Genomic DNA, 24,551 nt, shown 5'->3' on the forward strand with positions numbered 1-24,551 from the left:
CTGCACTGGGATTCTTCATCTACTGTGCCACAGTGGGAGCTCCCTAAAATTAAATAAACATTGAGTCAAGAGAACTGGATCCAGTACTTGCTAACTTTGTGACCTTTAACCTGTGTCAGGGCCTGCATGGGCCCGTTTCCTAAAGTGAGGCACCATCATTGCTTGATGTCCCAGGCACTTGTGGGGGCCGATGAGGTCAAGCCAGCTGCAGCTTGAGAAATACCCTCTGCAGCCTTTACAGTTGACTGACTATAGCGCCGGGTAACCTGGAGCAAGGTTATCTCACTGAGGCCCAAGAGGAGGGAATGCGTTTCAAGCACCTGTTAGTGAGCTGTGCGCGTTCAGCAAGTACTGGTACAGCCTCCACTCTGTGCAGATCGAGGCCAGGCCGCAGGGATAAGGAGGAGCCCTTCTTCAGGGGGCTCCCAGTCCCATCGAGAGGCAGACCCAGGAGCAGACTGTTGCCAGCAGGTGGTGTGAGCATTACTGGGGGAGTGCCAGGGTGGCACTAAAGAGGATGCCCTGGACGTAGCTGTGGGGAGGAGCTGGGGCTTCCGCTGTCTCTAAAGATGGAAGCAGCTGGCTGGGTGGGTGAGATGCACGTGGATGTCCCAGGAGGAAACTGTGGAGCATCCAGGACAGAGGCGTGGAGGCAGGGAGCGTATCCTGCCGGCACAGTGCTGCTGGGGTAAAGGCTCTGGGGAAAGAGCAGACAGGGTGGTGTCATCACTGAAGCTGGAGTCAGCTCCTGCATGGTCTCATGAGCCTGGCTGTGGAGTTTGGGCTTTGTCTCAAAGGGGCTAGGGAGCCATAGAGAGCTACAGAGCCAAGGAGGGCCTGGTCAGAAGTGCTTGTAAAAAAATGGCAGGAATGCAGTGGGGTGCCAGGCTCAACTGGAGGCAGGAGGGTTCCCTTAGAGGATCTTCAAAAGCCCCTGGCTTCTTCCCAAGTAGACAGGTATCCCCTCTGCCCATGGCCCCACCTCCTAGAATCCTAAGAGAACTCTGGCTTTTTATGCCCAGTTTCCCTCCATTGGGAAACCTGGCTCAGGCGTAAGACCCTGTGATGAAACATAGAAGGCGCATGGAGGCAAGATGCATACCTCGGGGGTTCAAATCCTGCCTCTGCTCCTTCATTAGTTGTATGATTCTGAGCAGGTCACCCTCCCTTTCAGAGACTCCTTTTTCTTACCTAAGAAATGGGCATGATGATCCCAGTTACTGGGCCATTGTAAAGAACCCTAGAGCCTGGATTCAGAGGAATTCTCTAAATTGAAAACTGTAAGGCAAAGATTTTAAAATATCGAGCTCCTCACTGGCTCCCTGTGTCCCACACCCTGGAGTCAGCCAGTAGAAGACTTTGGATTCTGGGCACATGATTTTACAGGACTTCATGGAACAGGTAGATGAGGCCGTGTGTGGGGTGGGTCTAATGACACCTGTTCTTCAGGAGCAATTACTAATTAATTCCCATGGAATGTTTCCACTGGAAACAAACTAATCTGGAGACAGAAGCAATTCCAACAACCAAGATATATAATTGAGATAATCGCTGTGCATAAATAACATCTGTGAGCAGCAGATGCTGGCACCTGGCTCTGAGGAGAAAGTGGAAGATGATGTCTGCTCCGGGGCAGTGGTTGCCTTTTTTTTTTTTTTTTTTAATTTGATTCATGCCTTTGACCTTTGTCTCCTCCCAAAAGGAAATATGTTATTTGCTTTTTGTTAAATGGAGAAGAGGCTGCACTGAGCTCTTTAGTTGTTTACTTAATTTGTGCCGGGGGCTGTATCCCCCTTCCTGCTGAGAACAAAGCTGTCACCACTCTCAGCCACTGTGCCCCCTAAAGAGCTAGTGAACCCAGCAGCAACCCCCCCTTCCCCGCTGCCACCACCTTACAACACACCACCTGTGTCTCTCATTTGGAATTCTCTCAAGTCAGCTGGCCTCCGGTCTTGTCCAAGCAGTCATTCTGCACCCTGATCTTGGGAGAAATAAGTTTTAAATATAAGTTACTGTCTTGGTTCTTTGCATTCAAGTCAGTGCTGGAGTTCCCACCATGGCTCAACGGTAAGGAACCCGACTAGTATTCATGAGGTTCAATCCCTGGCCTCCTTCAGTGGGTTAAGGAACCTGGTGTTGCCACGAGCCATGGTGTAGGTCACGGATGTGGCTCAGATCCTGCATTGCTGTGGCTGTGGTGCAGGCCAGTGGCTACAGCTCTAATTTGATCCCTAGCCTGGGAACCTCCATGTGCTGTAGGTGTGCCCCTAAAAAGACAAAAAAAAAAAAAAAAAAGAAAAAATTCCATTGCCCTCAGACTACAGTCCACATCCCTTAACTTGACCTCTAAGGATGCAGTCCAGCTCCTACCCTCCTGTCACTTCTGATCAGCCACTCAATGTCTTAGGGTCCCCCACCCCCGTTCCCACCTCTGCACCTTTGCCTAAGCCATGCCTTCTGCTAGACACTTGCTTCTCCCCCTCTGAAGCCTTTTGCCTGAAGGACATTCAGTGATGCCCTGAACTTGGGTTTGGGCCTTGTCTCTGGGAGCCGTCTCTGGCTTCCAGAGGCCAGGGGAGGCACGCTGCTCTTCTCTCACCATCTCCTGGACTTACCCCTAGGACATCCATATTATTCTGTCCCAGCGACCTCTTTGCTGGCTTATCTCTGTCATTTCCCTTCTAATACCTTAAAGGCAGGGACTGGAATGAGTGAATACATTGCAAGACCTGTCCAAAGGTATAAGAAGATGGTAAGAGACTGAGGTGGGACTTGAGCCCTGGGGTATATAATATCCTCTACCACAAACCACCCATGGACCTACTGCTGTCAACTCTGAGCATCCCAACCCTTCTGGAAGCCCCATGGGCCCCCATATCCCCTTCCACTCTGGGATTCTGGCTCAACTTTGGTGTCCCTCAGGTGGCCTGTTAGGCCCAGTGTATCTTCCACACGGTGAACTCCCAGTGCCCCCGCTAGTGTATGGGAGACTGCTGATCCCCAGTGCCCTTAACCAGAACGTTTGTCACCAGGTAGCACCCATGCTTCCAAGAGACGCTGAAAGTAACAAATAAGCTCTGGGGAGATGATCCGGCTGGGAGCCTTCTGTGTAAGGGAGCTTTGGGAGCTTCTCTCCAGCCAGAAACCATGGCACAGGCAGCCTGGATGTTTTATTTGAAGATTTTTTTTTTTTTTAGGAAAAAAAGAGATTATGTTGGAGTGAATTGATTCAATATTAACATAACCTCCTGTCAGAGGAGATAAAAACCAAATAATAATTGGTTTAAAACATGGTTATCAGGGGCCTGGTCACCCCACAAATATTGACACTTCCAAGGCTGTAGTGAATGAAGTGGGGAAAGGCTGCTTTTTAAAAATTTTACTTTATTTTATTTTTTGCTTTTTAGGGCCGCACTTGCAGCATGTGACGTTCCCAGGCCAGGGGTCTAATCGGCCTACCACCACAACCACAGCAATGCAGGATCTGAGCTGCCTCTGCAACCTACACCACAGCTCATGGGAACGCCGGATCCTTAACCCACTGAGCGAGGTCAGGGATCGAACCCGCATCCTCATGGATACTAGTTGGATTTGTTAACTGCTGAGCCATGAAGGGAACTCCTGGGAAAGGCTGCTTTCATTGCAGACCAGGAGCACCACCGATGCATCTCCCCAAAAGACCAGGTGCCATGTTGCTATGGCGCACCAGGCCCCCAAGCAGCCCAACAAGCCACTGGATGATAACAACCATCAGGACAGTGATGTTGATGGTAGGCATCCATTGTTTACACCGTGCTAGGCACTGGGCCAAGTACTTAGATGTCACCTCTAATTTTCTCCCCTCCACCCATTTGAATGTAGTGCGTTCCACAAGCACAGGGGCCTTTTCTCGTTGGGGCCGGAGGGGAGGAGCAGGTCTGCAAACAGCCAGGGCTCTGGGACTGAGCAGGGGTGTCTCACAGGAAGCAGCCAGTGTGATGTCCATTTTGTGCAGGAGGCCACTCAGCATCTGGGATCCTGTCCAAAGGCACAGTTTGTGGGAACTTATTACTTATGTATTTTGAAAGAATTTCAAATTTACTAAAACATTACAAGGAGAGTTCAAAGGATTTCTTTATATCCTTCACTAGGTTTCTAAATGTTTTACATTTTGCCGTGTTTGCGTTATCATTTTCTCTCTAAATTACAGTCACCAATTGATTTGAAAACAAGTGGCTGACAGGGTGCCCCCCTTACCCTAATCAAAATCAGAACTTGTAACATTGATAAAATACTGTTTTCTAATGCAGGGGTCAGTGAACAGTAGCTGACAGGCCAAATCCAGCTGGCACTGCCTGTTTCTCCTTATTCTTTTTTTTTTTTTTTAACATCCTCAGAGCTAAGAATGGTTTTCATTGTTCAATGGCTACATTTAAACTTAGATAAGTGATAAGTACCTGCCTGTATCCTTCAGTTTTGTCCCTTGGCTCACACAGCCTAAAATCCTTTCTAGCTTGTCCTTGAAGGAAAAGTTTACCGACCTCCAATCTTACCTGCTGACTATTCAAATTTTGCCTGTTGTTTTACTAACGCTCTTTATAGCAATTTGGCCCCCGGTTCAGGGTTCCACCCTGGGTGGGTAAGAGCCTGCATTCAGTTTCCAGATGCCACAGAGCCTCAGTCTGCCTTTGTATTTTACAACACTGGCATTTTTAGAGCGTTCAGGCCAGTTGCATGGAGAAGGTTCCTCCATTCGGGTGCACTGGAATTTGAAGCATGTGTTTTTCATCTCAGAGGCTTCTGAATTTGTGTGGGTCCGAAGGTGTTCTCTGGACACGAAGCTTCTGATTTTAAAATCCCAGAAGCCCTGGGCAAACAGCATTGAACTGGTCACCCTAGAGCCAGCCTCTCAAGCCCTGAATGATTATGGGAAAGATAAAAGGGCCCTCTGGCCTTTCTGTACAACCTGTTCTCAAGAGGTTCCCAAGATTTAGGGGAGAGGCTGATGAACCAGATGCCAGTTTAGGAGCCTTTCCTGGATGATTCATCCACTCAAGGTACTTCTTTGCTGAAATCAGACCCTCTGCCTGCTCTCGCCTTGTGTCTTGCTTTTTTGGTTCCATTGATGCGTCCAGGATTTGCTGACACTATTATATGTCGTGGGCAGTTCATTCTCCTTGCTGCCCATGAGGCTGGATCATAATTTAGCCATTTTGCTACTGATGGACCTGTGAGTTATTGAGAGTTTGGTTGTTGGGAATAGAGCTGCTATGAACATTCTCCGGTGTTAGGTTATCTGGGGAAGGCACAAGCATGTGCATTTCTGTAGGGTGTGTCCCTGGAAGCTGTCCAGCCCCTTGGTAAGCAGTGCCTCAAGTTGGGGTTTCGGAGCTTTCTTTTGTGAAAAGAGGGGGATTTAAACTGTCCTGGTGTTTCAAGCATGTGTGCATTTTCTTCTTTGCAAAGGAGCTGCTTTCATAAAGGGGGAGTCTCACTGGAACTTCTCTGCCCTGCTGTCCCCCAGGCTGGACTTGACCGGGCTTCCTTCATGTGTCCAGGACTGACGTCCTTCCAGCTTTGAAGAAAGGGACCTGTTGGGGGACCCGGGGTTTGGTGAACATGACTGTGGTCACTCTCCATACTCAGGTCACCCCTGTGTGCAGGGAGGGTCCTGCCCACACAGCCCACCTTCTCCTTCCTGTGGAGCGGGACTGGCATCTGGTCAGAGACCTGTGCTCAGAAGGAGCCGGGGGCAGGGGTAGGCAGGCAGCAGGGTTGGGGTGGGGGCGTGCTTCCCAAGGGGGCATTAGAGGCCTGGGTGAGCTGCATGGGCAGCTCAGCCTGAAGACGAGGCAGCCTGGCTGCCCAGACCTTGCAATGCGCTGCGCTGCGCTGACTTCTCAGCTGCCTTCCCCCAGTGCATGCATGTGGCGTCCCCACTTGTGGGGTTCCAGAGGTGAGCAAGGCTCAGGGACCCTCCAAGAGCCTGTTATCAAGAGGGAAGACAGACATAGAGACCCTCAGATGCTCTGCTATTTAGGGGAGCTCTGGGGAGCTGGAATATAGTAAAAGAGGGGGGCATGAACAAGACAGGGGCAGAGGGGAGTATATACCCTCTTTTTCCACTTGTTTTTCTTTCTCTCTTTGGAGAGCATATCTGAGTTACAAACCCATTGTCACCAGAGGAGAGTCAGGAAGGAAATTCTTGTAGTCTGTTCAGTCAGGTAGGACCTGCGTGGTCCTTAGATCCCATAATACAAAATTAGAAAAGACTCTTAAATCCTCAAAGAAACAGACTTAAAACAAGTAAAAGGAGACCCGCTTTACTCGGTAGGTGGTAAGCACGTGCCCCAGGGCTTACAAGAAAAAGCTATCAGTTCAGGTCCTGGCTTCAGGCACCGTTTGTTAGCTGTGTGACCTTGATGGGTTAACTGACCTCTCTGAGTCTCAACTTCCTCATCCATAAAATGGAGATGAAAATACCTACTTCATAAAGTCATTACATGTTGCAAATGAACAGAAACTTGGTAAGCATCCCTAGAGAGCAGTTATTATTATTCCCCTAGTCATAATGATGATTATTACTCTAAAGAGGAAGATGGTGGGAACAGGAGATCCTCAGAAAGCATTTCAATGCATCAGTAAATGATGGGCGTCTTGCCCAATGAAAGGAAAACTGTGGAATGTTTAGTACATGCCTGAATAGTTTGAGATCAAGGACATAGAGAGTATCTGCCATATGGTCTTAGGAAATTCCCAGAGGCTACTGTCATCACACTTCTGAGCTGGACTGATCATTGCTGGCCCTGACCTGACATTTTTAATATGCGTGCATTTAATACATTTGTTCACCATCGAAGGCTGTCTGTGGTCTGAGATGTTGGAGATTCCCTTCAGGGAAAGCCTTATCAGAGAAGGTTAATTCTTCCAGGTGTGCTGATGGGATGTCAGGGGCCGGAGTGTGTTGCGATTAGCCCACCAAAGCCACCATTCCTTCGAACACTTTGCCATGGCATTTTCGATGCGTCATTTTTTAAATCCTCTGAGTTGTTCATTCAGACCCAGAAATCCAGGTTCTAACTGCTCTGCTGAAATATCAGCATTTTCTCTCTCCCCGCCTCATTCCATATGTCTAGCCAACTCATCTCGTAGCTTAATAAGTCCAAAGCAAACATTTTACCCAGGTATTTAAAGCAGGCAGATGGCTTCGCCTAGGAAAGAAATGCTATTCATTGGTTTGTAGTTGATGCATATGTGCTGGGAATCTCAATTGACCTCATACTGAATGAAAGGAGGCGGGTATTGGGAGAGAATGCCTGAGATGAACTCAGCAATAGAGAAAGACTTGTGTGCAGAGGGGTTGTTGGTGGCCCAGAAACAGCACGAATTTAGAGTCTCATTGACTTGAATCTGACCTTGGGCAAGTCACTCCCCTGCCCAAGCTGATTTCTCCCTTGTTGGGCTGTTGTAGCCATAGTCATAATAAACATCAAGTCCACACAGTGCCCGATATAACCAGTGTTGGATAAATCTCATTCCCTCCCCTTCTCCCCATTGAACAATCAAGACGGGGGACTCTTTGTCTCCCTAGGAGGAAGGATCCATACACAGAATAAACAATACATGACTGTTATTCTATCACAGGGTTTTTGATGGAGCTACTTTGATGCGCCTTTTGGTGGACTCACTCTCACCAGTGGTTCTGATTGTTTACTTGTGGCTGACGCCATGTGTGTATTAGCTCTTCAAACTTGCTCACTCATCCTGTATCTGGGTCTAGGTAACAGCAACCCAGTTTAAACTTACTCAAGCAGAAAAAGGGTTGTTGTTGGCCAAAGTATTGAAAAGTTCTGAGGCTATCATGCCTTCAGGTTTGGCTGGATCTAGGTGCTCCAACCATGTCATCAAGGATGTTTCTTTTGCCTTAACAACCTCGATGTCACCTTGTATTCTTAGACAGTCTCTTCCTTCTTGGTGGCAAGAGGCCCCCAGGCCTCCCAAGCTTATAGTCTGCATTTGAAAGAGCCAGTCTTGTTCCCAGAGTCCCAGCCAAAATCCTGGTGTCAGCCATGCTAGGGTCCCACAACCAACCACTATGGCCAACAGCAGGTGGTGCTCTGATTATCAAGACTGAGTCACATGCATCTTCTCCGGGCTTGAGGGAGGAGGGTCAGCTCATCATGGACATTGGAGGATGAACATTCTTTGCAGAGAAGATGGGGTACTGCTATCAAAAGAAAGGAGAGCAGGTGTATGCAGTCACATCACCCTTGAGAGACTTCCCCTTCCGAGCGTGCATGGTGGGCATTGCTGTTACAGAAGGAGCACAGTGTAACAGCTCAGTGTGGGAACCTGGTACCCAGATTCCCTGGTTTCAAATGCTGGCTCTGTCATTAGTACCGGGGTGACTTTAGGTAAGTGATTTCACTTCTCTCCCTCTCAGTTTCCTCAATGGTAGCAACCAAATAGCCAGTGACCCTAGCCCAGCCTGTTGTTGCCAATGTTAAATGGGCTAATGGAGAGCCATGCCTGGCACAGAGTAAGAGCTCAGGATCATAACCTGTGTGCACTGCAGCTCCTGTGCTTGTGCAGCATACACCTAAGTACAAGTGTACCTAGCAGTGCCTCTCAGTGAATGCAGGCCATTAATTATTTCCCCCATTTTGTGGATGAGGGAAACATGGAAGCTCAGGGAGATGAACTAACCTGCTCAAGGTCACAGGCTCAGAGGTAGAGGATATGGGACTGGAACCCAGTTCTGCCTGGCGCCTGAGTCTGCTTTTAGCCACCATGCAGTGCTCTGTGATGTCGAATGTCCCACCTCTTGGTTGATGAGCAGCCATGTTAGAACTCCCCCCGTCCCCATCCTTTGATGGAAAGTGTTGGGAGCAGTGCCAGGCGTGAGTAAGAGCTCGTCCTCATAACTGTGGGCATGGAAGCTCCCAGGCAGATGGAGCACTTTGATCCTGGATGGTACCCCCAAGAATTCCAGGCTTCAGGAACCTTCAGTGTCTTCCCACACTGTGCAAGAATCAGGACCTCACCACATATCCCTGTGCTGAACTTAGAGACCATTCATGCACCAGGGTGGGAAGCATGTCCCCTTCCATGGCTATGGTTTGGGGGGACTGGGAAAGGGTATGTGTCCATTTAACAGGGGGGCTCCTAGCTCAGGAGGCCAGGGAGGAGATGATGCCTTGCCTTTCAGCAGACTCTGGGGCCAGATAGCTGATTTAATTACTTAGTGGTAGAATGACCAGGCATGTGTGAGGGGGAGGTAAGTTTCTGTCTCTGAAAGGCGGTTTTGGTGCTTTGTACCCACATGCTTTGGGCATTCTTGTATTGATTTTGCAAGAAACAAGATTTGGAGGAGAAGGAAAAACATGAACTTAGATGAAAATCGAATCAGTTGTGTTACTGAGAGCCTGCGGTGGGTCCTGCCCCACGGTTGGTCTGGTGGGGGATGGAGGTCATAGGTCCCATTTACCCGCCCCCTTCCCCCTGAGCCCTCTCCACCATGTGCTGTAGAGGTCCGCCATGAACCCCAGAGGGCTTGTCCATAGGACGGGATGGTGCCTTGGAGCTGAAAGGGGTCCTCATTGCCACACTGGCTGCCGTGCTGACAGATCAGACCCCAAGAACCCTTCTTGAGGGATGGCTTGTCATTTGGCTATCCCATTCCCTCTGTTCTCTGACTGCTCTCCTGCAGCTCCTCCTGGAAGTCACTTTCAGAGCATCAGCAGCAACATCACACTGCTTCTCAGGGATCTGATCTCAGCCCTGATGTGGCTTGCCTTGCGACTTCATAAAAATGTCAGTCAAACAACTCCGATACGGAAATAATGGGCAGTGAGTTATTCTTATGCCACGTGATCATAGTGGAGTATCAGCCCGAGATGGCCCTGTATTTCTTCCCACTCCCTAAAGTGTAATAAATTGATACTTTTAAAGCTAGGCATTAAGATGGCGTGTCAGCAGCAGCCCCAAGCCTGCCCAGCAGAGGCCACGGGCTGGGAAATCTCTGGTCTTGCCCATCCAGACCCACTTGGGACTTCTTAACTCCTGTGTCTTTGGGGTCGGCACCCTCCCCCCAACCACTCCCAGTCTGCCAGGGAGCCTAAAACTCCTCCCTAAAACTGTGGTCCAGGCTGTGCCTTATCCTGGCCCTGTGACCTTGACAGCTCACTTGGCCTTTCTGCCACTCTCTTCATCTCTAAAACAGGGTTAAAAAGTCCCCACTTCTCAGGCTGTTAAGGGATGAAAGGGGCAAACAACAGCAATGCCCACCATGGTTTTTTGGCGTTTTCCCGGTACCAGATGCTGTGCTAAGCATATTCGTGTTTTCACCTTTTTATACTGCACAGGTGCTGTGATGTGACCACTCCCATTCTACAGATGAGGAAACTGAGGCACACAAGTTCAGTGACTGGCTAAAGAGGCAGTTCCCCTGGTTCTTCCCCCAGTGCCCCTGATGTTTTTACCTTGCATATGGTGCGCCTGGTGCTTAGCAGGGCAAGCACGGGTTGGTTTCCAGCCTCTTGCCTGTGGGATGGACTTGCTCATTCCTGGAAGGCTCTGGTCATGATGTGTGTTTCCTTGATGCCACCATTTGGATTCAAACTCTGGTTCTGTCCCTTCTCTCTGATGTGTCTACTTCTCATTCTGTAGCCCCTGCCTGGCTCAGTTCATTTTGACACTGCCTGAGTGGCTTCCATGATAGCATCAAGCCACTAAGCTGGTTCCCCTGCAGTTCAAGTTCTGTCTTTATTTTAACTCATCCTGCTCTTTCCAGAGAGTAGCTTTCTCTGAGGGGCGGTGGAGCTCAGTTGTTAATCACTTGGGCTCGGGGCTTTGGACCAACCAGGCTTCTCTCTGTGACTGTGAGCAAGTAACTTCCCTCCATGAACTTCCATTTGGTCAGTGAGTCCTAACAGTGGCACCTTCTCCTAGAGTCATGGGGCTGCTGTGAAGCAAGGCAGACAAAGCCCTGCAAATGGTCCCCAGGCAATAGTAGCAGGTGTGGCCATTCATGCCCAAACCATCAGGGCCAAGATAATCCTATCTCTGGCCCAGTGGAGGGGGGGTTAGGCTGATGCCAGCAGCCACCTCTGCTGACTGCACACCTTCTCTGTGTTCCTCTGCCCTGGGGATAAATCATTGCTCTCCCTGCTCACTGCAGGGATACTGAGGAAGGGAAGGAGCGTGTCTGGATCAGGCATCATATACCGTCTGTAAGATGGGGATAAAAAATAGAGCCTTCTTTCTCCGGCGGCTCTGAGGACCAGCAGCATCATGTTGATGAAACCCTACTGCAGCCGAAGGAGGGGCTCAGCAGATGGGAACTGCTGTCATCGTGTCGCGTCTGCACTGTTGAGCTCCTTACAATGGCTCTCTCTTGCCTCCTGGCCCTGGGCCGAGCAGCCTGACCCAGCAGCGGGGCCCTGCATGACGCCTCCCTTCCACTGTTAGTTTATCTGACATCATCTCCCATGCCGGCCCATCTGCTCCTGCCTGCTCATTTCTTTTGTTCCTTGCACACCCCCCTGTGGGGACACTTCACTTTTCCTTCATCTCCGATCAGAGCACCTGCACCGCCCCCTTCCTGGAGGACCATGACAGCATCCTCCCTGGCTGCCCTGTTGCTCTTCACGTTTGAGAAAGCCCATCCTCCCTCAGCATCCAGAGGGAGATCACACCCCCCTCCTCCTTAGAGAGCAGCCGTGGTTTTCCTGCAGACTGAAAACAAACCTGAGCTTTGCCTCCCAGCTCTTAATTCTCATTGATGTGGCCCCTGTCCACTTCCTCAGCATCACCTCCTCTTGGCCTTCTCTGGATGGCTTGACAGCCTTGCTGGCTAGTGTTCTGTTCTGCAGCACCTGAGTGTCTTCCTGTTCCTGCCTCAGGACCTTTGCACTTGCTTTTGCCTCCCCTCAGGGCACCTTTCCACTGAAAGTTGTAGAAAGCATGCTATCTTGCTGTCTCCTTTGCATCTTTTAAGTCTTAGTTGACATGCCTGTCCTTAGCGAGGCCTCTGACTTATGCATGAATCAAGGTCTGACCTTGTCCTGCCTGCCTGCAGGGGAGCCCTCCATCCCCCCCACCCCACTCCTTCCCAGAGGCTCTGGAGCCGCCTGCAGGGAAGATGAGACTGTGCCTGACTTCTCATTTCCTCTGTCGATTATGCTCTAACGATGCCAATTACCTCCCTCACTCCACATCATTTTTCTCAGTGTGTCTTATTCCCTCCCAGGTGCTGAGGGAAATGGGCCACCAAGCCCTCTTCCCCAGGCCCCTTGAGGGGCCCAGCCGCAAAGATACTCTTTACTCACAGCCTTTAAAATGGGTATTTAGGATTTCTCCTGTGGAGCAGCAGGTCAGGGCATTGCCACTGTAGTAGCTTGGGTCGCTGCTGTGGTGTGGGTTCGATCCTTGGTCCCAGAACGTCCACATACTTTGGACATGGCTCCCCCCAAAATGTGGGTTCTTTTGAATTGTGGCTGCTGGTGGTGTTGTGGGGCTGGAAATAGAGGTGCCCCTGTGAGGAAACTGCAGGAATAGGCTGGGGCCTTGTTTCCCCACCTCTGTGCTGGGGGGGTTTAGCAGCGTGCACCCCATAGACCTGGTGGGAGGATTGAAGGAGCCTTTACTGTGGTGCTTGACAGGAGATATTGGTACGAATTGCAGGCTGCCTTGTCCCTGCCTCCCGTGTCATCACTGTTATTCTAACATCTGGGCTGAGCTCCTGGACATTCTTGGGAAGACGTTCTCTGCCCACTTTGGAAGAGGTCCCTGGTAGCCTCTCCCCACAGAGTCCCCGCCATGGCCAGTTGGCCTTGGGGCATCCTCTGCCTTGACTCTCGGTTTCCCTTCATAGATCAGTGGGGCCCCTTTCCTGGGTGGCCTCAGGGATCAGACTGTATGCATGTCATTTCAGTAGGAGTCCAACTTGCTTTTCTTTTTTCCCCCAATCTGTTAGCACCAACATCATTTTCTATTTTGGAGGGACAGTGGCCTGGCAGTTGAGAAAGCGTGCTGGTCTGGATGATACAAGTGGTGTCTTTGCTCCTTGTAGCTATGTGATTTCAGACAAGGTGCTGCCCCTCTCTGAACTGCTAGTGTTTTCCTTCGGTGATTTCTAAGTCAGTTTATTTATTTTTCGTCTTTTAATTTTTTATTAAAGGCTAGTTGAGTTACAATGTTGTGCCAATTTCTACTGTACAGCAAAGTGACTCAGTCATACATATCTCTACATTCTCTAAGGCTGTTTCCTGCTCAGGGATTCTAGGGTTCAGAAATCCAGGCGAAACTCAGTCTCAGAATAGAATTAGACTTTGTGCATGAATGTGGTTTCTCCAGTGGGAAATGGCTGTCTTCTGGGGCCACACAGATAATTGTACCTCCAGGGCTCCACTTTGTTAGAATAGAAGGCCTACTGTATGCATGTGGACGGAAGGAGGAGGAAGAAAGGGTGAGGAAGAGAAACTTTAAGTCTGTGGTTCTTAACCTTTGAGAATCTGGTGAAAGTCATGAACTAGGAAAATGCTCGCACACAGAATATTTGGCATGCCATTGCAAAGGGGCTCTCGACTCTGGTTAAAAACCATCTACTTGGCAAGTCCCCACTGAACTATGAGCACCTCCTCCAGGAAGCCTTCTTGGCTCCCACCCTGTGTTCCCCAGTCCCTGTGCCCTTCTCTTCCCTGTGCTCCTCAGAGAGGCTGTCATTATCTGTCCCTTCCTGTCTCCCCATGGGAGGGCAGGGGCCACCTTCATTGTTCCGTGCATGCCTCGTGCTTGGCACTGAGTGGGTGTTGGCAAATATTGGCTGAACGGAGCTGGAGACTCTCTCCTGAATCAGCACTGAATTGGGGGTAGCCTGGCCTTACTCCTTGGGGCGGTGCCTATTCATTTTTGAGTGGGTTTGGAAGCTGGCGGCCTCCAATGCCAACACTTCTGCTTCCCCTGTTGGGGGCTGATGAGTAGCTGTGGAGATGTGAAGGTCGCCTGGACAGCACACTGCTGCCTGGGAGGGGCCAGGCTGGGCTGGAGGGGAGGGACGTTCACGGAGGTGGTGTCACCAGGCCTCTCCCCTTTTCTTTTCCCGCTCCTGCCCCATCCAGCTGGAGCAGAGTGAAGCCAAGTGTGAAGATGCCTTGAAGACCCAGAAGGCGCTGACAGCTGACCTGGAGAGCATGCACAGCGAGCTGGAGAGCATGACCCGCAGCAAGAGCCTGGTACCTGTCCCCAGGGGCTGGGGGCCTGGCCCTTGTGGGCTTACTGTGTGCATGGTGTTAGAAGAGGGACAAGGGTACTCGCTGTAGTGTACTTGGAGGGGCAGACATCCGTGGTAGACCTACTGGGTGCTGGACACACTTGAGAGCCCAGGCCGCCTATTCAAAGTCAAGGGTTATAAAGGTGTAAAGGCACCTGTGAGGGTCAACAGTGTGCTCACCTGTGCAAAGGTAGGCAAGGAACCTGCTGTGGACCCAATGTGTACTCAGCCCTATGGGGCTGCTTCCAGTAAAAGCCTGTTGTTTGCTCAGCACCTGAAGTGGGAACCCAACTATCCATTGTGTGCCCACAGTGCCTGCCACTGGAATCAGCTCCCAGTCATCTGTTGCCATCCTACTGTGTGCTCACCACCCTAGGAGGGCACATGCTTCTCATTGTTGGGCTACTGCAGGTCCTTTCTTCTAAGTGGACACAAGGGTAACCCTCGTGGGCCCTCTTGGGCTCACTTCTAAGAGGGACCCCACCATCTGTTATGGGCCTGTTCTGTGCTCGGCCCCAAACAGGGATCAATGAACACGTATTATGGATCTATTCTGTTGGTGAAGACCAGGTGTGGGTTTCTAGTGCCTTTCTGGTTGTCCAGGCTTGGCTAAGATTTTTACTCAAAACATAAAATCCTAAAGTTTAGTTAGAGCTTGAGACTTATAGGCAAAAGTTTGTCTCAAGATCCCTCTCTGCCCTTTAGTCTCAGATTTCGTTTGTGCTAGATTAAGGGGAACTTGCCCACAAACGTTCACACACAAACAGGGATGAATATTACACACTCACATACAAAGTCACCAGACACACAAAATAAACGCCCTCCCAGGTTAAATGTGCATCTAAATTGAGCCATATTTACTGAGCACGTTACACACAGGCCAAGTGCTGGGAAGTACCTGTGAACAGAGCACAGCCCCGTGAGGAATCCTGAGATTACACGCACCTCTGCACCTTGCACACATCCATCGTATGTTTGCAGATTCCTGGGTGAGTTTACACAGATATGTATCCATTCAACACGGACACGTATCCATTTCCAGACACACATGCTGCATTCACACACTCGCATGCATACCAGGTACACACACACAGCTGTCATGCCCACGTAAGGCACTGACACAGCCATGGCCTCCCTCACAGGGAGATGTCCGTTCACCTGACACTCCCACAGGCAAGCCCCTCTTTGTTCTTCATCAGCCCCCTGCAACCCCCTACCATTGTCCTGCCTCCACCAGGTGGATGAGCAGCTGTACCGGCTGCAGTTTGAGAGGGCGGACCTCCTGAAGCGCATCGACGAGGACCAGGATGACCTGAACGACCTCATGCAGAAGCACAAGGACCTCATTGCTCAGGTGACGGCCTCAGGCAGAAGGGGCTTGGCAGCCTTGGGTGGGGTAGGTGGAGGGATTGAGATGGTGATAGGGTTGGACCACTGTTTTTAGGACCTCGGAGGGATAAATGCCACAAAGTTATTAGGAATTGTGAATTGCACTCATTTTTGGTCATAGTGGAAGTTTATTTGTTTAATTATGAAAGCAGTAGATTTATATGCCCATTATAAATAATTTAAACAATAAATACATGTGAAAAATGGAAAGCGAGGGGCCCTCCTACCCTCTGGAATCCTTCCCTTTGGGGATAGTCACATTCAACCATTTGGTTCAACTCTTTTTAAGGACCTCTACTCTCTATTGCCTCATTTAATCTCTGGACAAACTCTATGTAGAGGAAATGAGCAGAGGCTCTCAGCCCATTTTCCAGATGATGATACATGGTGCAGAGAGGGTCCATGGCTTGTCAAGGCTGGTAGCCAGGTGCAGAATTCCAGTTACCTGACACTCAGAATAGTTCTCTTCCCTCAGAATTCTGGTTCTAGTGCCGTAGCCAGCTCATTCTCTCTGGGCTCTTCGGGGTGTTTAATAAAGTGCTGGACAGTTGACCAAAGCTATGGGCTTATGTAGTAGGAGTGACTCAGCAAACACTGAGAGGACATGAGAGGTACCCTTTTGGAATCAGCTGTTGTCGTAGATGCTCTGAGATTCATAGACAGCTATGGGTGGATGAAGAAGAGATTTCTGGCAAAACATCAAGATGACATTTTTTGTCCCACCAGTCTGCTGCTGACATTGGGCAGATCCAAGAACTGCAGCTGCAGCTGGAGGAGGCCCAGAAGGAGAAGCACAAGCTTCAAGAACAAGTATGTCCTCAGTACCACCATGTCATGGGGGAGGATCCTGGGAACTATCAGTCTTTTGGTCATTCAGTTATTCAACTTCAGATGCATGCTGGATGAAATGAGAACAATCCCAGCATGCAGGCAGGTAGACAGACAGACAGACACACACACACACACACACACGCACTCTCACTCTCACTCCTGCTCATGCTTGTTCAGCATCCATAGGTGCCCCACTCAGCAAGACTCATCAGGCATTCGGTGCAGAATTTCTCTCCCGGAGAAACGGCTCCAAGGAAAAGGGGTTGGTCTGTGTAAGACAGGCTCATCTTCCTTTGTGAAATCTTCCTTTGAAGTCATGGTTCCTCCAAACACCCCTGAATTTCCCTCATTACCTAGCGGGTTGCTGTTATCCATGAAATTCTCAAAGCTCTTCTAGAGCCATTGCCTGTGCCCACATTGCACGTGGCTGTCAGAGTGACCGAGTCTCCAGCGGTGTCTGTGGGCACAACAAGTGGAACAAAAAGAAAGCAGGTGTGGCCATTTGCTGGCTGCTTGTCATGCAGTGGGCACTAACCTCCCTTAGTCCTCACACATGGCAATGAAGAAACAAGGCTTAGGGAAGGACACTTTCCAGACTCATCCAGCTGGATGAGCCAGACTGGGAACCCCGATCCATGTGCTCCCCAAACCACTCCTCTTGGTTGTGTCCTTGAGGCTAACGTTTGCTGCCCTCACAGAGTGGCTGTGGTCCAGGTAGGACAGGCAGGCAGAGAAGCAACTGAAAGGCCTGTTTGGAAGATGAAAGCACAGGAAGCATCACTTCCCAGCACCCAAGACCCAGGGGGCGGGGTCCAGTGTGAGGGTCTGGCAGTTCGTGCACGTGCACCTGAGCTGAGGAAGAGCAGGGTGGGTGGGCCCGGGGCTGGGTCTGGCCAGGGTCCCCTGTTCGGGGACTTGGGGCCAGAGGGTGGTCACCCTCCTCGTGGGTTTGCTCCCAGCTGCAGGTGGCTCAGATGCGCATTGAGTACCTGGAGCAGTCCACTGTGGACCGAGCCATCGTCAGCAGGCAGGAGGCCGTCATCTGTGACCTGGAGAACAAGACGGAGTTCCAGAAAGTGCAGATCAAGCGATTTGAGGTACTTGTAGATGAGTAAACACTGCTGAGACCTAGAGCTGAGAGGGCTTCCTATAAGCCCTGCTTCCCACCCTCCATCTGTCCACGCCTGTGCCTTTTTCTGGATCTGTGTTACTCATCCCTCTCCCGTCTGCATTCCCTCCCTCCCTCCTCTCTTCCTTTCTTCATTCACACCATCCTGCAAGCTACCCATCCACTCAACCTTCCCCCTCCTGTCTGTCTCCATACACCATTGCTGGCCCACCCATTGTCCCCTCTCCATTTGTTCTTCCTTTACTCTGTATTCTTTCCTCTCTTCCTTTATTCTTTCTTTTTTTCAGACCTTGACCCTCTGTCCATCTTTTAATCCATTGAACCCATTCTGCTCACCTCCATCCACCTGCGCAGCCACATATGCACCCAACACTCATTTTGAGCAGAAACTGATTTTGCACCTAGTGTGTGTTAGGCTGTTTTAGGTGCATGGGAGGCAGTATATTAAACAGACTCTGCTTTCCAGAAACGTAGAGCTTTATAGGAGATGCTGGTATGATATATACATAAACACACATAATATGGAGAGAGGGCTGTGCGGCTTGGAGGATGGAGGTCCCTTAGGGGTGGGGAATCAGGGAGGCTTCCAGGAGGAGGTGGTGTTGGTGCTGGACCTTGAAGGGTAGGTAAGACTTGTTTGGGATGGGGTGGGGTTCAGTGATAATATTCACAGTAGCTCTGTACACCGGTGGCCTGGGACGTTCACGGAGGATATCACCATCGCCAAAACCTTCCACATCAGCCACTGCCCTTGACATTCACCACAGTCCCCTGGGGCAGGCAGGATAGGCGAGAAGGTGACCCTAGAGAGGTCGAGCAACTTACTCAACATAAAGCCGGGGAGTGTCAGTGACAGGAGTAGATTGCCCCTTGACCTTCACCCCATCCTGATCTCAGGTTCCAGTGTCCCTGCTGCAGCTGGCTTACTCACAGTATGATGGTGTGTCTGGACAGTGGGAGGCTGCACGTCTTATTTTGAAACATTTTTTTCCCGACTCCCTCTTGGGCATTTGGTGTCTAGGAAGGCTGCTCTGGTTGAAGGTCGGAGAAAAATTCTTCTTTGCCTTGACCCTCAGTGGTTCTTGGAATTGCCTAAGATGGGTGCCTCGGGGACACAGTTTGAGGACTACTCTTCTTAGAACACTCCTGCTGCCCTTTGAAATGGTTGCTAGGCTCCATTTGAAGAGGAAGAGGAAATGAATCATAAAGCTTTCCTTTTAGACCATTATTCAGTCTCTGATCTGGAAAGGGGCTCAGAGTCCGTATCAAGGACCTAAAATATTCATGCCAGCTCCGTTTTATGTCAACACTTGAGTATTTGCCCATCAGAATCGATTGGTTCCAGGCTTGTTGGCCAACTAATGAATTCTGCAGAACAGCCCTTGGGTTTGTTTTCTGTAGCACTGGTGATGCCCAAGGCTCTTTTTTCTCTATTCATAGTTTCATTGTGTCCTCATGGATTCCCCCCGACACACACACAAAGAAACATGCCATAAAATATTAGCGCTGAGGCTCATGAGAGATGATTTGCTCAAACCTCCTTATTTTACAAATCGAGAAACCAAAACCCAGGTTGGGAAAGGGGTGTGGACCCCCCCAGCGTGGCGTTCTCTGCACTGCACCACTCCAACCTCCCAAAGCAGGAGCTGAATGAAGGCTGCCGTATGAATTCCTAACCCATAATCAGCACATCCTGTGTGCCATGCGCTGAGCTAAGCCTTCTGCATAAGTTCATGTGTTCAAGCTTGACAGCATCCCTGTCTTTCAGAGAGGTTAAATAACCTGCTCAAGGTCGCACAGCAAGGAAGAGGTAGAGGTAGGATTTGAACACAGAACATATTCAGAGTCAGTCACTGTACTACACAGCCTCTCAGAATAGCAGCTATCATTTCCTGTGTTTTCTTCATTTTTGTGTCAGAAATCAGGATGATTATCCCGATTGCTTTATAAACTTATGCACAGAGACTCAGCAAAGGATTTCTCTTTCTGGAGCTCCCTGTTTCCAGCCCCAGGCCTCTAACTCCAAGGTGGGTGTGTGCTTTCCAGGTCTTGGTGATCCGGCTTCGGGACAGCCTGATCAAGATGGGCGAGGAGCTCTCCCAGGTGGCCACAGCCGAGTCCCAGCAGCGGGAGAACAGCCAATATTACCAGCGGCGCCTGGAGGAGCTGAAGGCGGACATGGAAGAGCTGGTACAGAGGGAGGCTGAGGCCAGCCGGCGGTGCGTGGAGCTGGTGAGTGCTGTCCCCAGTGCCCGCCCTCAGGTGAGGGACGGCTTAGGAGAGGGAGCCCTCTTTCCTTCAAGTTGGGAGACTCAGGGGCTGGTCTCTGGAGCCAGTGGGGTAGACCCGAAGAAGGGAAGAAGCCTAAGGGGGATGGGTGGAGAGGTGGCATTGCCATTGGCTGCAAATTCTGGGGGCGGGTCCAAAGTGAGCCAATCGCATTCTCTCCTGCTGGGTGGCTTCCAAGCACCTTTGCAGACTTACTTGACTGCATCACACATTCTCCTCCAGAGGCCGAGCGGCCTCATGCCAAGAGCAGAGAATGGACAATTATTAAATGTCTCCATTGCTTGGAATCCTAACACCCTTAATACCCTGTAATCATCATAACAACCTCATGAAGGCAGTATTATTATCCCATTTTACAGATGAGGAAACTGGAGGCTTGACAGAGGTAAGATCATGTGTCTAAGGTCATAGCTAGTAAATGTCAGCCCTCTTTCTGGGCTATTAACAGCAACCACTAAGGTAAAAGACAATATTTATCATGCAAAACCCACTATTTATTAAGCACTTGCTATGTGCCAGGTTCTGGGTTAAACCTTCATACCAGTCCTGTGAGGTAGGTACTGTTCTTGTCACCATTTCCACATGGGGAAACAGAGGCCCAGGGGCACACACATGCCAAACTAAGGCCCAGAGTGAAACAGTCACTTACCTGAGGCCACACACAAGTCAGGCTTTGATCTGTCCAACTCTGTAGTCTATGCTTTCATTCACCAAGCCATGCTTTGCCTTCTGGTGTGGGCCAAGGTGTGTTTTAAAATTTGTTTCTTTCCCATGGGAAGTTTTCTTCATAGTTCATTGTATTTTCCTGAGAACAGTTTTCCTGTAGGAATCACAGCATCTGAGAGGACCTGTTCCTCCTTTTCCCCACGGTTCCAGAGACTCCAGGTTTCTGCCTCTGTAGCCTGGGAGGCACCTGGCACCTCTCTGCCCGCTCCTGTAGAGCCTTCTCTGAGATACAGCATGATGTGGTTCGGCCCAAAGGTCTTTAAATCCGCATCATCGTCTGTCTGCCCTGTCCACTCTTGCTTTTGTGGCAGGTCTCACCACCTTGTCCTCCCTCAGCAAGTATATTTCTTGGGTCTTTGCCTGCCACGGCCAGGGTCATTCCCATTAGCTTTACCCTTGACAGGCCACCAACCTGGCTGTTGTGGGGGGTGGAGAGTGGGGAGATGAGGCTCCGCACAGAGACCCAGGTTCCCAGACAAAATCTGAGTCTGTGACTGCCAGTTCCTCCACCCCTAATGGCCCAGGGTGAAGGCAAGGCTCTTTCTTCCAACTGACAGGATAACTTCCTCATTAACCGGCCCTGTTTCTCATGCAGCCCAGCTCCCCTCCTGCCAGCTCTGGCTGGAGTAAGAGAACATCCCTGCCTTCCTCCTCTGATGTCTTCTTTAACTGGCCAGATGCTCAGGATTTCTGGTCAGATCATGGAGTGGTTTTCTTCCTCTTTCCTCTGCTCTCTTTTGCTCTCTCCTCTCTTCTCTCCATCCCTACTCCCATTCTCAGGGACAAGTTACGACCTTTAAAGACCCTAAAATATGGAAAAGATTATAGCACACTCATATGAATCAAAATTAAAGCACAAAGTTTGCATGTACGCTGAAATTAGACCTGCATCTTTCCCTGTTTGCTGATTGCAAGATTCTGGGTAAGCTTACCAAGGCTTTACTAGTCTTTTTATTTTGGTGTGTTTGGGATTTGGTGATGTTTTCTAGCGCTGCCTTATTAGCAAATTACTAAAAACCAGGTGTCTTAAAACAAGAGAATAAGAGAAATTTAGTCTCTCACAGTTCTGAAGGCCAAAAGTCTGAAGTCAAGGTATTGTCAGGCCTGTGCTCCCTCTGAAGGTTCCAGGGTGGAATTCTTCTTACTCTTCCAAATTCTGGTGGTTCCAGGAGCTCCTTGGCTTATGGCTAGGTCCCTCCAATCCCTGCCTCTGCTCCACATGGTCCTCATTCCTCTGTGTGTGTGTCTCAGATATCCCTGTCTTTTTCTTAGGAAGACACCTGTAATTGGATTTAGGGCCTGTCCTAAGTCCAGTTTGATGTCATCTCCCCGTCCTTACCTTAATTATAAGGATTCTTTTTCCAAATAAGGCCATGTTGACAGTTCTGGGCAGACGTAACTTCTAGCGGCTACCCTTCGACCCACCACGGGAGGGAGGGCATGTTCCTGCCTAGCTGTGTTCTGTAATCATTCTGTGAATGAGCAGGGCTCACAGAGACAGGGCAGCTGGCAGCCTTGTCCTAACCCAACCTACTTGCCCTCAAGTGTGGCCCTTGCCTTTGGGCCCTGGGCTCTTCCCACTGGGGGGAAGGGATGCTGTCATATTTCCTGGTTGTACTTATCTGTCCATGAGCACCTGGTTGTTCATGCAGCACCGACTCAGCCTGGCACGGGGGTGGGCATTGAAGGGAGGGGCAGGGAGTCGGAAGGGCCCTGCTCTTTGAAGAAGCTCACAGTATGGACGGAACACAGCTCGGGGAGAGTCCCCTGACCACTGTCATTGTCAGAGGAGCCCTGTGGCTGAGGCCCCTCCTGTTGGTGGGCATCCTGGACCCTTCCAAGAGATGGCATCACACCTCTCCAGGTTCAAGTCTATGCCACCAATTTCCCTTCCTCCAAGGCACCCCTGTAAGATGGGGTGGCTGCGCCGTGTGTGTGTTTTCAACAAACCTCACCAGGAACCTGCAAGGCCGTCAGCATTCTGGTTCTCTCACTCATGCAATTGATATATATCTCTAGTTTTCAGTCCCAGCCAGACCCAGTGGTAGACGTTGGGAACAGCGGGGAACCAGATGCACCACCCCCCACAGAGGAGCTCTCACTGAGTGGAGAGCTGTAGCCAAGGCCATCCCTTGTGTATTTTATCTGCTCCTCTGCAACAGGCACTCAGGACTTGCCTGGGCAAAACCAGGCATCCACATGCTGGGATTTGGAGGGTCCTTAGAAGGACAGTTGGCATCATGCTCCCAGGCACCACCATAAATCGTTTCTTTGAGTTAACTACTGCCCTTTCATCCTCTGTGTTTTATTTATTTTTTATTTTTATTTTTTCATCTTTTGTCTTTTTAGGGCCGCACCTGTGGCATATGGAGGTTCCCAGGCCAGGGGTCCAGTCGGAGCTACAGCTGCCGGCCTACATCAGAGCCACAGCAACGCCAGATCAGAGCCACGTCTGCCACCTATACCACAGTTCACAGCAACACCAGATCCCCAACCCACTGCGTGAGGCCAGGGATCAAACCCACAACCTCATGGTTCCTGGTCGGGTTCATTAACCACTGAGCCACTACAGGAACTCCCATCCTCTGTTTTTTAAATTTCGGATCTCCTTGGGAGGGATGGAATGAATTTCTGAACTCTCTGGTCCAAGCATTCATTCATTCATTCACTCATTCCCTGGACAAACATGTATGAGTCACTCTGTGCTTAGGCTCTTTGCAGATATTGTCTTCCTTCATGCTTCCATCACCACCCCCACCCCACCCCGGGTGCAGACGTGCTGGGTGTCTGGCCTGGGGCTGCAGAGTCAGGAGCAGCAGGTCTGGCATTGGCTTTCCTGCGAGTGCTTTCAAGCTAATCCCTGGGACTCCATGCTGCCCGCTGACCCAGCCCTGCTGCAAAGTGGCCCTGCTGTGGGAGATCCCCGCAAAGGATCTCTCATTCTGGGGCCCAGCAAGAAGTGGGAAGGATGTTGATGGATCTCCCCTCTGTGTTCATTTCCACCTGTCCCATTTGCTGGTACCATTTGTCACTGTTGGTGTTGGTTTAAAGGGCTGTGCATGGTCTCGTGTGAATGATTTACACCCTGGCTGGCGCACCAGCACATCCAGATCAGGATCAATTACCCCGTTGATGGAACTTCTCATCCCAGAAAAAAAGAAAAATGAGATTTTGCCATTAATTTTCGTAAATGTACTATTCCTGGAGACTCCAGGATCCATTATGGAGAAAAGAATATTCTGGCTCTAAATCATTCAAGTCCCTTTGTCTTTGGAGTAGTGAGACAGCTCATCTGTGGATTTATATCCTATTGTTTTTCAGTAGTTACAGAGCTCAGGAGAGACCACCTCAGCCCCAGGACAGGGTATCCAAGGGGGTCAGGGGCAGTTGGGAAGAGCTGAGGGTGACAGGAAAGCTTCCCCTCTGTCTGCTCTTAGCCACACATACTGGTTTCGGAGGCTGCACCTGTTGGGTTCACCCTTCAGCACTTTGGTCTCACCCTCTAGTCTTAACTGTCCCTTGAGCCTCGCATCCCTTTCACAAGCTTTCCAGGTCTCAAAAAACTTAGATGGCACTTCTGCTCACTCTTAGCTCACCACCCAGTGACCCAAGCTAAAAATCGCAGTGGCCCATCTCCTCCTGGCTCACACAGATTCGCAGCCATGCTGCTGATTTTATTCTACTTAGATATTTTTCAAATCCATCCCATGTCCCAACCCTGCGCCCTCTGGATTTTTTTTTTTCTTTAGGGCCTCACCTGAGGCATATGGAAGTTCCCAGGCTAGGGGCTGAATCAGAGTTATAGGTACTGGCATATACCACAGCAATGCAGGATCCAACCTGCATCTGCAGCCTATGCCACAATTTGTGACAACACTGCGTCTTTAACCCACTGAGCAAGGCCAGGGATCAAACCTGCATCCTCATGGCTACAGG

General features: G+C 50.2%; 1 protein-coding gene across 5 annotated transcripts in view; it reads left to right on the top strand.

The window, feature by feature from the left end:
- Positions 1-24,551, top strand: part of MYO18B (myosin XVIIIB) — a 237,319-nt gene that overhangs the window by 154,167 nt on the left and 58,601 nt on the right. For all 5 annotated transcript variants that reach the window (XM_084994645.1, XM_084994642.1, XM_084994641.1 and 2 more), the window contains exons 35-39: positions 14,100-14,213; positions 15,489-15,605; positions 16,367-16,450; positions 17,431-17,568; positions 19,647-19,832. In XM_084994645.1, the coding sequence (XP_084850771.1) occupies positions 14,100-14,213; positions 15,489-15,605; positions 16,367-16,450; positions 17,431-17,568; positions 19,647-19,832 (639 nt within the window). The remainder of the gene's footprint in view (positions 1-14,099; positions 14,214-15,488; positions 15,606-16,366; positions 16,451-17,430; positions 17,569-19,646; positions 19,833-24,551) is intronic.

This window comes from Sus scrofa, chromosome 14 (assembly GCF_054392235.1).
Source record: "Sus scrofa isolate SSC_HxYL_T2T_F1_AM1 chromosome 14, Sscrofa_HxYL_maternal_Yorkshire_Landrace_v2.0, whole genome shotgun sequence".
Classification (NCBI taxonomy): domain Eukaryota; kingdom Metazoa; phylum Chordata; class Mammalia; order Artiodactyla; family Suidae; genus Sus; species Sus scrofa.